Source organism: Ambystoma mexicanum, chromosome 3p (genome assembly GCF_040938575.1).
Source record: "Ambystoma mexicanum isolate Mex_15411 chromosome 3p, UKY_AmexF1_1, whole genome shotgun sequence".
Taxonomy (NCBI): Eukaryota; Metazoa; Chordata; class Amphibia; order Caudata; family Ambystomatidae; genus Ambystoma; species Ambystoma mexicanum.
This window is the reverse complement of record NC_090925.1, coordinates 599,112,771-599,126,394: the sequence shown is the minus strand read 5'-3', so window position 1 is coordinate 599,126,394 and position 13,624 is coordinate 599,112,771. Positions and strand designations below refer to the sequence as shown.

General features: G+C 52.5%; 1 protein-coding gene across 5 annotated transcripts in view; it reads right to left on the bottom strand.

Moving 5' to 3' along the window:
• STK4 (serine/threonine kinase 4) overlaps nucleotides 1–13,624 on the bottom strand; it is a 1,472,593-nt gene that overhangs the window by 182,852 nt on the left and 1,276,117 nt on the right. For all 5 annotated transcript variants that reach the window (XM_069651354.1, XM_069651352.1, XM_069651353.1 and 2 more), the window contains one exon: nucleotides 3,273–3,430. In XM_069651354.1, the coding sequence (XP_069507455.1) occupies nucleotides 3,273–3,430 (158 nt within the window). The remainder of the gene's footprint in view (nucleotides 1–3,272; nucleotides 3,431–13,624) is intronic.

Below are 13,624 nucleotides of genomic sequence, written 5' to 3'. Positions count from 1 at the left end.
GGAGGCAGGCGAATGTTTGGTGTGCCCCACAGCCGAAGCGACTTCGCGAAGTCGAGCATCCTGTGCTTAGTACTTATTGTGGACTATTAATACAAAAATTGCGTTTGATTAATCAGCAGGTGCAGAAGGCTTTACCCGTGAGGTACAATGGTCCGGGGCACGCGCTGGAACCAGGAGACTGGGTGCTACCGAACATTTTTGAATGAAAATCATTGTTAGCACCCAGATGGCGTTGCCCCTATCAAATACTTCTGGCAACGCAAACGGCGATCCATGTAGATGGGAGGAAGGCGTGGATTTATGCCACACACGCCAAAAAGATCCAATCGCCGCTGAAAGACTTGTCTGATCGAGACGACCAGAAAGAGACAGCAGCCCCAGAAGCAAAAGAGACTGTTGTCAGTCCCTTGCCACAGGATCTGTCTAAACCTGAAGTAAAGCTTGAAACAAAGCCTGGAAAGATTGCTATAAAAGGAAAAGGGCAAAGAGTGCCCCAACGTTGTCCAGCAGAATCTGCATCACTGCTGGCTGACACGAAATGCGTACCACTTTGGCACCCACCAGCATCTGCCATTGTGTCACAGCCTGAAACGAAACCTGCTTCATCACTGTGGTGCCCGCCATCATTTGCTATTGCGCCACAGGCTGACTCCGAGCTGGAGTCTGGAAATACACCAGCCCTATTCATCGCCCACACTGTACCAGAAGCTAAATGGTACAATCTACGGCTTCGAAAGAAGGAGTGATCAAATCTGCATTGAATAGAGCTTTTTATCGTTGCCTCTGGTTCCCATCGCGGATGGAGAAGGAACTGGAGGTCTAGAGGAGAGAAGCGTGAGAGTTGTGCAAATCGGGCAACTCAAGACTCGCGGCTCCTCGGTGCGATCATAAAAATTCCATGTGTCCTGAACTCGAGCGAACAAGCGGGGCGCACATGGTACAAAGGCAACTGATAACTGCTCTGGAGTTCTTTTGAGCAATGTGCAAATGCATAATGATCTTGCCCAACAAGTAAGCAATCCAGGCTGCTAAGAACTGGCAGAATAAACTGTTGACATTTATCGAACTCATTGACATTCGGACGAGTGCCACAAGGAGAGATATTCACAACGACCACTGCGGGAGAAGAAGGACTGTGAGAGAGAGAATGCCAGAACCAGCTTTAGCCCCCTCCTGCACCGCTGCTGATAACAAATTAGCTTTAAGGACTGAAAAGTTAGAGAAAACACATTGTTGAAAAAACTGTATGTTGATCTTAACAATAGTTATTTGTGTCATGAGTATGTTAGCACCAATAATGACAGCATTGATACTATGGTACGTGGAAGCAACGCACCCATTAAAGATGTTCTTACCAATAATTAATATCTCCACTACTGAAAGCCTGGTTCATGTAATTACTTACACCATGTCCCCAATGGAAGAGAGGCACAGAGAAGGATATGGGAATAATACATTACTGCTCATAATGAACATGACACATGCAATTTTGAAGAAAAATAATTGTTGGGTATGTGCCCATTTACCACAGCATGCTAGGAAGAGAATAGGTTGGTATGTGCAGCCATTGCCATTAAGTTCTGCATGCAGTGCATCTCTAAGTGCATTATTTTATGGGAAATGGAATAAGAGTGATACGGGTCGATTAGATAAAACAAACATGAATGAATTGGAGGAAATAATTATGAGACCCGTAGGTTGTTCTATATTTCATAAAGCACGAATGATAATCCAAAAACCTACGCCTAAACCTGCACAACGAGATAGACTGTTTGTGAGGTACGATGTGGAACGGCGCTGTGTATCTCTTTGTGACCACTAATAAAAAGAGTTAAAAAAAAAAAAGAAAATCATCCCGACAAGCAAGTTCACGATAAACAAAATACCTAACCCTTGCCACACTACACTGCTCACTGTTTGGACCACTCAACCCTCAGCTGACCTCAGCACAATTAAACGGCAGTGACAATCTCACAGTGGTAATTCAAAGAACAACTCAACACTACCATACTCCTGCACGCCAATGCGTTCAGATAATTCACATCCAAGATCCCTTCCATCCATACAACGGACTATGTTGATCAAACACTGGAGCTGTGCGGTGAAAGCACTTAACGGCATGGCTACAGCACCACGAAACCATGCGGATGACAGCTGTGCTCACCTCGCACAGAAAGTGCCAGCTCTACTGTTGATATTGTAAAATGGCAGTCCCATTCTGTTTGGGGCAAATTGGAAGAAGGAGGAATGAAAGAGGAGGTTACTGACTTCTCTCTTATATGACAAATAAACCATCGTTGGTTGATACGAAAATCCATTGTGGTCACAGAAAAGCAAGGAGGAAGGAAGCTGTACCATTTTCGTGGCTTTATTTTATTAACATAGCACAGCAGGTCAAGGAAACACAGTTCAGTGTGTCAAATATTCTTCCTCACTCAAGACTAGGCCGCATTTTGTGTTTTTTTACTCACGTATTTATTTTCATTTTTTAAAATAATACATACACCTTGCGTCAAGTAGAGCCTACCACTCGACAAAGAAATAAGGAGCCACAATAATTAAATGATCACACTGTTAATGTGTGTGAGATGTGGCTGCAATCTCTTAAACTTCCCCTTCTCTATAGGGGTTCAATATTTCCTCTCACCCTACCCTCTGCCCATCATCGCGGCATAAAACAGAAGTGTATCAATACTTCTTGGAACAGAGACCTAAATCACTATGCATTTAGAAGCTGGAAGGACAATAGACCCGTCCATATATATCCTCAATGGAAAGCCCCTACCATCCCCCTCACGCCCTCCGGGTAAATGGTCCGTCAATGGCCACATCATGTCATTTACGGGAATGTACAAAACCCAATGCCACTAATAAATCTGCTTTTTTGTTTAATGGTCAAGCAATGGTTTCTGCACTGGTGATCACCTTATTTGGTTGGATAAGTTTTTCTTGTTGCAAACAAAGATATGTTTCGTTATCATCTTCATCGCTAGATTCAAAAGACGTATTTTACAATTTCATTCAACACTTCCATTCCCCATGACCATCGATGAAGTGCTCTGGACACAGAGTACAGCTGTGCCTTATTATGTAGCTAATTTGACAGACAGAAGGGCTGCGTTTGCTACGTTTCCCGAATTGAATTATCTGTACATGGTACAATAAAAACGTCAATGAAAAAAAGCTTTCACACAGTCTTAAAGGTGATTGGATTACATTTGAAAGAACATTTTCCACAAATCGAATTTGCATGGAAATGCAATTCTACTTACAAATTCGTAGTCTCCCTCCTGAGGTACTTTCCAATCAGATGACGTCTTGGACTGGTTCAATGAATTATTTTCTAGACTGTTCATCTGACTCTCTTTCTCTTTTTGCTCAAAATATTCGAGGAATGATGGTTTATCAGATTGTGTAGACTCATTAGTCACTAAAAATTAAAACAGGAAACATGGAAGGTTACATTTGATAACACATGAAAAGTGGTATCAAGGCGTATATAGCGGTTTTGTGCGTGCATAGCCAGCTACACTCAAATCAGAGACAGTGAGAGATGCAATGTCATTAACATCCTTTACTAAAACCACACAAAATATTAAATCCCTCGGTGCCGCCCTCATGCTAGCATGTATGGACATACATATGATGATAACGCAGTGTATTAAACGGAAAAGAATAGGATCTGGATCTTTCCTGATATAGTTCTAATAAAATTGGCACAGTTTACACTGTCAGACGCTCTCACCCCAATAGCATTACAAAAATCTTCACTGTTATCCCAATGTTATCAACATAGAGATGGTCGGTGCCTAGAAACGGCTAGAGTGGTTGCTTTCAAATGATTGTCTATTAAAGAGGATGACAATAATGCACATGTCAACCTGCTCTTTTACTGAAGAAAGTTCCCGGAATCACTGCTGTTTAAGATGAACGTTGTCAATTTCTGGAAGTCCAAATCTAGGCAATAAGAGCCCTTTCTAATCCTGCTGCCCACTAGTGCTGTAACATGAGTGGGGTGACTGCAACCAGCCTGATGCCACATACCCTGTAGCTAGTTTAGAGGGTCAGTACAGCTTACATCCAGTGAGGAGTTGACTAGCCAGAGCAAGTCCACATTTGGCACTTTGTGAAGGTCAGGAGGGATGCTAACACCCCCACCCCTCTACCAGTTGTCCAACTTTTCCTTCCCCCTCCACCACCAACACCACCACTTACGTTGAGTGACAAATTATCTGCTTTATTTGCAGTTTTTGTTACCAAGGCCCTGCAATGAGCACATTGCACTACACATAAGAGACCCTGTCCGCTTTTCAAACTTAATGTGAATCACTCATACCCAGAATGTTCACTCAAAGTGAATTGATGCGTTTGTAATACAAAGGAAGACTAGCATAACACTCCCTCCACTTTAAAATCTAAGGGCCTTCTCTCACAATGGACCTTCTTTAGTAAAAAGGTGTCCACTGCACTGTGTGTCGTTTTCTCTCGTGTAATGTGGTTGTCTGCTGTACTATCCCCAACCCACCTGACTGTGATATATAAACTAAGACTAATTGTTGGTCAAGTGTTCAGGCTGAAGAGTGTAGATGAAAATTTGTTTTTGGCCTAGCCATTACAAACATCCTCAAACTAAAATAAAATATATACTCAGCCAAGTCACATATGCGCACCATGCTTTTCTAGCATGGAGCATTATGAAAGCGGAGACTAGTTAGTGGACCTCACTTTCAGAGGCAGATCTATCGACATCACTTTATTAATAACAATCAAAAAGACTCACAGGGTAATTCATAGAATTTCGCACAAAAGTGGCGCATGCGGCTGGCGCACAGTGTCCCCGTGCGATACACTGCGCCAGCCGCGTGCGATAAAATCCATTTCATCGCACAGCGTATTCATGGATTTTAGCCCCCAAAACCAGCCGTGGCGCAGAGTGGCGCAGCGACCCTGCAGCAGCGCCAGTTACGCCCCCAAGAACGCCCTCGCGCAAGGAAAATCCATCAAAATCCCCAATTCATCGCAAATGTCTGCGGTAACCCTGGACCAGTTTACAGGGCTGCCAAACAGCAAACGCCAAGCGGGGTCCGTGTATTACTGGGATGCGCGGGAAGTTTCACACGCGATTGGCCCTGTGCGAGCGGGGTACGTGTATAACTGGGGAGCGCGGGAACTTTCACACGCAATTTCAGCAGGGTACGTGTATTACTGGGGCGCGCGGGAAGTTTCACACGCAATTTCAGCAGGGTACGTGTATTACTGTGGTGCGTGGGAAGTTTTACACGCGATTGGCCCTGGGCGAGCGGGGTTCGTGTATTACAGGGGTGCGCGGGAAGTTTCACATGCGATTGGCCCTTGTGCGAGCGGGGTACGTGTATTACTGGGTGCGCGGGAAGTTTCACACGCGATTGGCCCTGTGCAAGCGGGGCATGTGTATTACTGGGGTGCGCAGGAAGTCTCACACGCAATTGGCCCTGTGCGAGCGGGGTACGTGTATTACTGGGGTGCGCGGGAAGTTTCACACGCGATTTCAACTGAGTACGTGTATTACTGGGGTGCGCAGAAAGTTTCACACGCGATTGGCCCTGTGCGAGCGGGGTACATGTATTACTGGGGTGCGCGGGAAGTTTCACACGCAAATTCAGCAAGGTACGTGTATTTCAGGGGTGCGCGGGAAGTCCCACACGCGATTGTCCTGGGTACGTGTATTCCAGGGGTGCGCGGGAAGTATCACACGCAAATTCAGCAGGGTACGTGTATTTCAGGGGTGCGTGGGAATTTTCACACGCAATTCCATCAGGGCACGTGTATTTCAGGGGTGCGCGTGAAGTTTCACACGCAAATTCAGCAGGGTACGTGTCTTTCAGGGGTGCGCGGGAAGTCCCACACGCGATTGTCCTGGGTACGTGTGTTCCAGGGGTGCGCGGGAAGTCTCACACGCGAATTCAGCAGGGTACGTGCATTTCAGGGGTGCGCGGGGAGTACTACATGTGATTTGGCCATGTGGGTCCTCCCAGGTGTTCCCTCTACACCCTCCACGGCCCCTGCAGGCAGCCCACACCACAGTGGACTACCCTGCACCCCTGCTCATGTCCCGCAGACAGCCCATCCACCATGGGCATGCCCCCCAGCCAAGCCACATGTCACCTTGCACTACTGATCAACAACGCTTGTCTCCCAGCACCCCCACCCCCCAGTACTGTGGGGCACCTTCCAGCAGGCCCCTTCTCATGTGCAACTCATGTCCCCCTGCACCTCCACCCCCCAGCAGTCAGGGGCACCGTCCACCAGGCCCCCACTCATGTCCCCCTGCACCCTCACCCCCCAGCAGTCAGGGGCACCCTCCACCACGCCCCCACGCATGTCTCCCAGCACCCCCACCCCCCAGCAGTGCAGGGCACCCTCCACCATGGCCCCACACATGTCTCCCAGCACCCCCACCCCCAGCATCCAGGGGCACCATCCACCAGGCCCCCACTCATGTCCAACTCATGTCCCCATGCACCCCCACCCCCCAGCATCCAGGGGCACCCTCCACCAGGCCCCCACTCATGTCCAACTCATGTCCCCCTGCACCCCCACACCCCAGCAGTCAGGGGCACCCTCCACCAGGCCCCCACTCATGTCTCCCAGCACCCCCACCCCCCAGCAGTGCAGGGCTCCCTCCACCATGCCCCCACACATGTCTCCCAGCACCCCCACGCATCCAGGGCACACTCCACCAGGCCTCCACACATGTCTTCCAGCACCCCACACCCCAGCAGTGCAGGGCACCCTCCACCAGGCCCCCACACGTCTCCAAGCACCCCCACCCCCAGCATCCAGGGGCGCCGTCCACCAGGCCCCCACACATGTCTCCCAGCGCCCCCACCCCCCAGCAGTGCAGGGCACCCTCCACCAGGCCCTCACACATGTCTACCAGCACCCCCAACCCCCAGCATCCAGGGGCACTGTCCACCAGGCCCCCACTCATGTCACCCTGCACCCCCACCCCCCAGCAGTCAGGGGCACCCTCCACCAGGCCCCCACTCATGTCTCACAGCACCCCCACCCCCCAGCAGTGCAGGGCACCCTCCACCATGCTCCCACACATGTCTCCCAGCACCCCCACACCCCAGCATCCAGGGGCACCCTCAAACAGGCCCCGACTCATGTGCCCCAGCCAACACGTCATCACAATCTAGATCCCTGGCCCTTATGGGCTGCCTCCACATGCCAAACACCCACCCAAGTATTGCATCCACCCACTTAGAAATGGCAATTACATGATACAACCCCAATGGCAAGTATGTAAATGAACACATGTTCCTCACATACACACAATGGGTGTCAGTGAATGTCAAAACCCATATCATGATATGCATGAAACCAATGAGATGATACTACACATTGAAGTTTGATGAAGAAAATGTATTAAAAGCAACATAAATAGAATCAAAAATAAACAAACGACAATGGGAATTAAAAACCAAAAGCAGCATGTCCGTAAAATAAAGTAAAACCACAAATCATAATCCAAAGGAAAGGTGTCCAAAGTCACAGTTCAAAAAAGTAAATCCAATGGAAAATCCAAACCGAAAACCATTGCTCCATGGGTAAATTCCAAATAAAAAAATAAAATCCAACACTCAACTATATACAGAAAAAACAATGCAGGGTCCATGATCCCAACAGAAGAAATGAAAACTATCTAATAATACTACCTAATAAAAAAACTATATACAAAAATGTGGTCCATTGTCCAAAAGGTCCAAAAAAAATTAAAAAGCAAAGGAAACCTAACACTAACTACATAACTATTTACAAGGGCAGCGGGCTAGTCCGACGGCTGTTGTCATGGGCCAGGGCATCATCGAACTCCTGTTTAATGGCTTGGAGGCGGGCATGTTCCCTGGCCCCGAGGTCTCGCAGGGATAATGCAGTGTCCAGCTCCAACTCCCTGCGAATACCCTCGAGGCACTCAGCCCGCCTCATCGCCCTCCGCATGGAGTTCTCCGCCCTGACCATTGTGAGCCGTTCCTCCTCTGCCCGCTGCCGCTCCGCACCTATCTGCTGGCCCAACCGCTCCAGGCGTTGAGGTTCATACGCCCTTACTTCACAGCGGGTGGGTGTTGGCTACGCGTTCTTCTACACTCAAGGCAGACGGTGAGTGGTACCCTGCTCCCCCAGGCCCGATCGCGTGTTAAACAACCCACGAGCCCCTGAAATACACGTACCATGCTCCCCCATGCCCGATCGCGTGTTAAACTTCCTGCACACCCACGAAATACACGCACACGCTATTATTCACACAGCGGGTGTCCGTGTTTGTCGCGTACCCCTTTGCACGTCATTTAGGGGTGCGTGGGAAGTTTCACACGTAAATTCAGCAGGGTACGTGTATTTCAGGGGTTCCGGGGAGTACTACACGTGAATTGGCCGTGTGGGTCCTCCCGGGTGTTCCCTCTACACCCTCCACGGCCCCTGCAGGCAGCCCACACCACAGGGGACTACCCTGCACCCCTGCTCATGTCCCGCAGGCAGCCCACCCACCATGGGCATGCCCCCCAGCCAAGCCACATGTCACCCTGCACTACTGATCAACAACGCATGTCTCCCAGCACCCCCACACCCCAGCACTGTGGGACACCTGCCAGCAGGCCCCCACTCATGTCTCCCAGCACCCCCACCCCCCAGCACTGTGGGGCACCCTCCACCAGGCCCCCACTCATGTCTCCCAGCACCCCCACCCCCCAGCACTGTGGGGCACCCTCCACCAGGCCCCCACTCATGTCTCCCAGCACCCCCACCCCCCAGCACTGTGTGGGACCCACCACCAGGCCCCCACTCATGTCTCCCAGCACCACCACCCCCCAGCACTGTGGGGCACCCTCCACCAGGCCCCCACTCATGTCTCCCAGCACCCCCACCCCCCAGCACAGTGGGGCACCCTCCACCAGGCCCCCACTCATGTATCCCAGCACCCCCACCCCCCAGCAGTGCGGGGCACCTACCAGCAGGCCCCCACTCATGTCCCCCTGCACCCCCACCCCCCAGCAGTGTGGGACACCCTCCACCAGGCCCCCACTCATGTCTCCCAGCACCCCCACCCCCCAGCACTGTGGGGCACCCTCCACCAGGCCCCCACTCATCTCTCCCAGCACCCCCACCCCCCAGCACTGTGGGACACCTGCCAGCAGGCCCCCACTCATGTCCCCCTACACCCCCACCCCCCAGCACTGTGGGGCACCCTCCACCAGGCCCCCACTCATGTCCCCCTGCACCCCCACCCCCCAGCACTGTGGGGCACCCTCCACCAGGCCCCCACTCATGTCTCCCAGCACCCCCACCCCCCAGCACTGTGGGGCACCCTCCACCAGGCCCCCACTCATGTCTCCCAGCACCCCCACCCCCCAGCACTGAGGGGCACCCTCCACCAGGACCCCACTCATGTCTCCCAGCACCACCACCACCCCCCAGCACTGTGGGGCACCCTCCACCAGGCCCCCACTCATGTCTACCAGCACCCCCACCCTCCAGCACTGTGGGGCAACCTCCACCAGGCCCCCACTCATGTCTCCCAGCACCTCCACCCCCCAGCACTGTGGGGTACCCTCCACCAGGCCCCCACTCATGTCTCCCAGCACCCCCACCCCGCAGCACAGTGGTGCACCCTCCACCTGGCCCCCACTCATGTCTCCCAGCACCCCCACTCCCCAGCACTGTGGGACACCTGCCAGCAGGCCCCCACTCATGTCCCCCTGCACCCCCACCCCCCAGCAGTGCAGGGCACCTGCCAGCAGGCCCCCATACATGTCCCCCCAACACCTCATGACGATCCATAATCATGGCCCCCATGCCCACTCAATACACTGCCTACGCCACCCCAGTTCGAACACACCACCAGGTATAACATCCACCCGACAATGAAATCACCAGCACATGATGCATCCCAAATGGCTAGTCTGCACATCAACACATATCCGTCAAACCTAAACAATGACAGCATGTGAATGATAGAACACACATTGTGACAGGCATGAAACCAAAGAGAGAATACCACACATTGAAGTACAAAATTATAATGTATTAAAAAGAAAAGCAAGGCAATGAAATGGAACAGAAGAAAATGGAAATAATAAATGAAATCCAGCGTGTCCAATAAATGAAAAAGATGCATGAAATCCAAATGAAAGGCAATCCAAAAGCAAGTCTCCAAAGTGTCAGTCTGAGAAAATAAATCCAATGTTCCAAAATAAGAAAAAAACATTGATCCATGTGAAAAAAAAATCAGAAATCCAAATCCATGGTCAAACTATGTACAAGGTGAACATCCAGGGTCCATGTGCCCAATCCTTTAAATGAAACCTATAAAATAAAATACTACCTAATGAAGAACTATATACAAGAAGTTGGGGCATTGTCCAAGCGCCCCAAAACAAAAACAAAACCGAAAGGAAACTTAACACTAAAGAACTATTTACAAGGGCAGCGGGCTAGTCCGACAGCTCACTTCTGGATGTTCCGGGCCAGGGCATCATCGAACTCCTGCTCAATGTCCCAGAGGCGGTCCTCCTCCATGGCCCCGAGCGTCCGCAGGGCCGACGACATGTTCTCCTCCAACTCCCTGCAGATTGCCTCGAGGCACTTGGCCCGCCTCAGGGCACTCCGCATGGAGTTCTCCGCCCTGACCATCGTGAGCCGTGCCTCTTCCGCCCGCTGCCGCTCCGCATCTATGGCGTGGCCCAACCACTGCCACACGGAAGACACTTCCCGTCCTGGGTCCTCCTGCCCTCCGGCCGATGCCTGCCCCTCCGATGTCGAAGGCCCCGAGCCATCATGGCTCCCACCTCGTTGCTGCTGCTGCTGTGCCTGTGCCCGGGCTCCTGCTGCCTGCACATCCTCCACTGGCCGGGGTGCAGTCGTTGATGTGGCCACCCCTGCTGGACGTCTGACTCCCGACTGTGGCAGGGATGTGTCCTCCACCAGCCTGGCCGCACCGTCAGAGGCAGCTCCACAGGGCACCCAGGTGACAAATGGGTGGAAAGATGGCACAGAGGACGACTGGCGCATAGGGTGTTCAGTTGAGGAGGGGGTCGGAACAAGCTCCAGCAAACGGAGGAATCCGGCCTGGGTGACCTGTCCCAGTAGGCCGACGCGGTCAACGAGCCATTCGAGACGACGTGCAGTCTCCTCATGAAAAGGCTGCAGGTCACCTCGCATGGCCCGTTGACGCAACACCACACCAGTCAGGACAGGCTCAACCCGTACCTGGATAGCCACGTACGCAGGCAGAGGAAGGCCAGTTGTTGTAAACTCATCCCCTGCCTGAAAACGGGTCTGGACGTAGGCATCCCTGCTGGTGCAAGATGATGCAGTGACAGGATCAGGGACAGGATTGCACACAGGCACCTCCGCGGCGGCCTGTGCTGCCTCCTGTCCCTGGTCCTGCACTGCACTACTAGCACCAGTGGAATCCCCACCTCCAGACCCCGTGTGTGTCCCTTCCGCGGACTCCTCCTCCACCAAACCCCCCACCAACCTAGATGACTCCGTGCCATCTTCCCCCATTGGGCCCTGTGGGGTCCCAGCTGCTCCTTCTGCTGCCGAGGAGTCCAACTCCGACCTCCGCCTCCTGGACCTCCCCCCGGCAGCTGCCGCCTGGGACGCGGCACCGGACTTCTCACTCCCCGACGAGATGACAACCTCAGAGGGGAGCCGGGCCTTGCGTTTCCGGCTGGCGGTGCAATCCCTGCCGCTGTGCTCCACCGCACCTTCTCCGCCCTCTTCATCAGTTGACGCTGCAGACAGGGAGAAATAAAACACAGGCATCAGGGCACTGTACAATGGACACATACACACATGACAGTTGTACATGAGTGGCATTTGGAAACTTCAGGCATGGCATCACATTCGCCAACACACATGTCATTTCAACTCACACACATGAGCCATACACAGCCATATTGCAACAGCCAGCACCATCCATACACATACAACAGCATGAGCAGGCAAAGGTGAGCCAGACATCACATGTAACACAGGGAGTGCACTACACATGCACACACACCACCTCACTTGCATGCATGTGTACACTTCTGCCAACTGTCGCAGTGTTCAGATTGGCATCCATGTCACATCTGCCAATCAGGCTTCCACATCCCGCTGTCACATGCATCCATGTTGCATCACTGTTGCACCCTTGTCAAATACACACACATGCACATGTACACAGTGCTGATACATGCAGCTGAAACCAACATCCATGTGTGACATCACGAACATGCCTACTTACATACACATTCATCCAAACATGTGTGCCCACACATCTGCATTTGGCATGCAAGCCTACACACACAAACACCATCCATGTCTCACACATGAGAGCCCTCGCATGTGTTAGCCTCACGGCACTGTACACCCCTCCATACTTGGCCCCATAAAAACACATGTGCAACCTGCACACTACTGGCACACCACCACACGCACAGCTTACAATCATGATGCATGTACACTTACTGCTCGACTCCAGACGGGTCTGCCTCTCAAGGACCTGGACGTGGAGCGCTTGGGATATGCATTCCAGGACCCTCATCTGATCGTCCGACAAGTGGCCCTGGCGCCCCTTAGCATCCGCTGCCTTCAATAGGCGCCGGGCCTTGTTGAGGGTCCTGGACCTGAAGTCCTCCCAGCGCTTCTTGACATGATGGAATAGTCGGACTGCCATCCCCTCCGCGTTGATGGCAGTCACGATGTCCGTCCAGATCCGAGTCCTTCCTTCCGTGTCGGCGCGCAAACTTCCGAAGAGGGCATCATACTGCCCTAGGACTTTCTCCACCAGGACACCAACTTCGGTGGCAGTGAAGCTGGTGCCCCTCTGCCTCTCTGGCCGGGGGTTGCCAGTAGTGCCAGATGTTGCGGTGCCCGACATGACAACCCCAGAGGCAGGAGTGGGTGGGCAACTGGGTCCTGGGGCTGGTCTGTGGTCCGATGGAATCCCAGTCGGGAGTCTTCGGTTCCAGCCGGGGTGGTCACAGCAACAGCACCCCTGGCTGATGTGCAGGCAGCAAATGGCAGGGCACGTGGGCAGTAGGCAATCCGCAGCAGCAGATGGCAGGTGGGAGCGTACTTGGGGCTCTGGAGGGCAGTAATTCAGCCTTCTGGGCAGGAGCGTGGTCTTCCGTGTGCTTACGCGTGGCCAGCTTGATACAGAGTGATTTGGCATGTGAAAATCAAGCACGTCTGCATGTAATTCGAGGAAAGGGCCTTAGCGCGTAAGCGTGTCAGCACACGTACGCGAATTCATTGGCCCAAAGGCCCCCAGCGTGTAGGCGCATCTATGACGTTACGCGCACGTGCGTGTTCCATGGCGCGTAGAAAAAATAAGCACGTCAGAGTGTCATAGCGTGCAATTGGTGGAAAGGGCCTCAGCGCGTATGCGTGTCTGTGACGTGCATGCGCAGGCGTTTCCCTATGACTGCACGTCAGAGTGTCAGCTCGTGTAATTGGAGGATAGGGCCTTAGCGCATACATGCGGAATTGACGCTGGACGTGTGGGCATGTTTAAAAGGTACGTGTAGGACGCCATTTCCTTGTACGTGCTTTTCGTGGAGAGCGAGTGGGTGAAATCTGTACTTCTTGTTGGTTC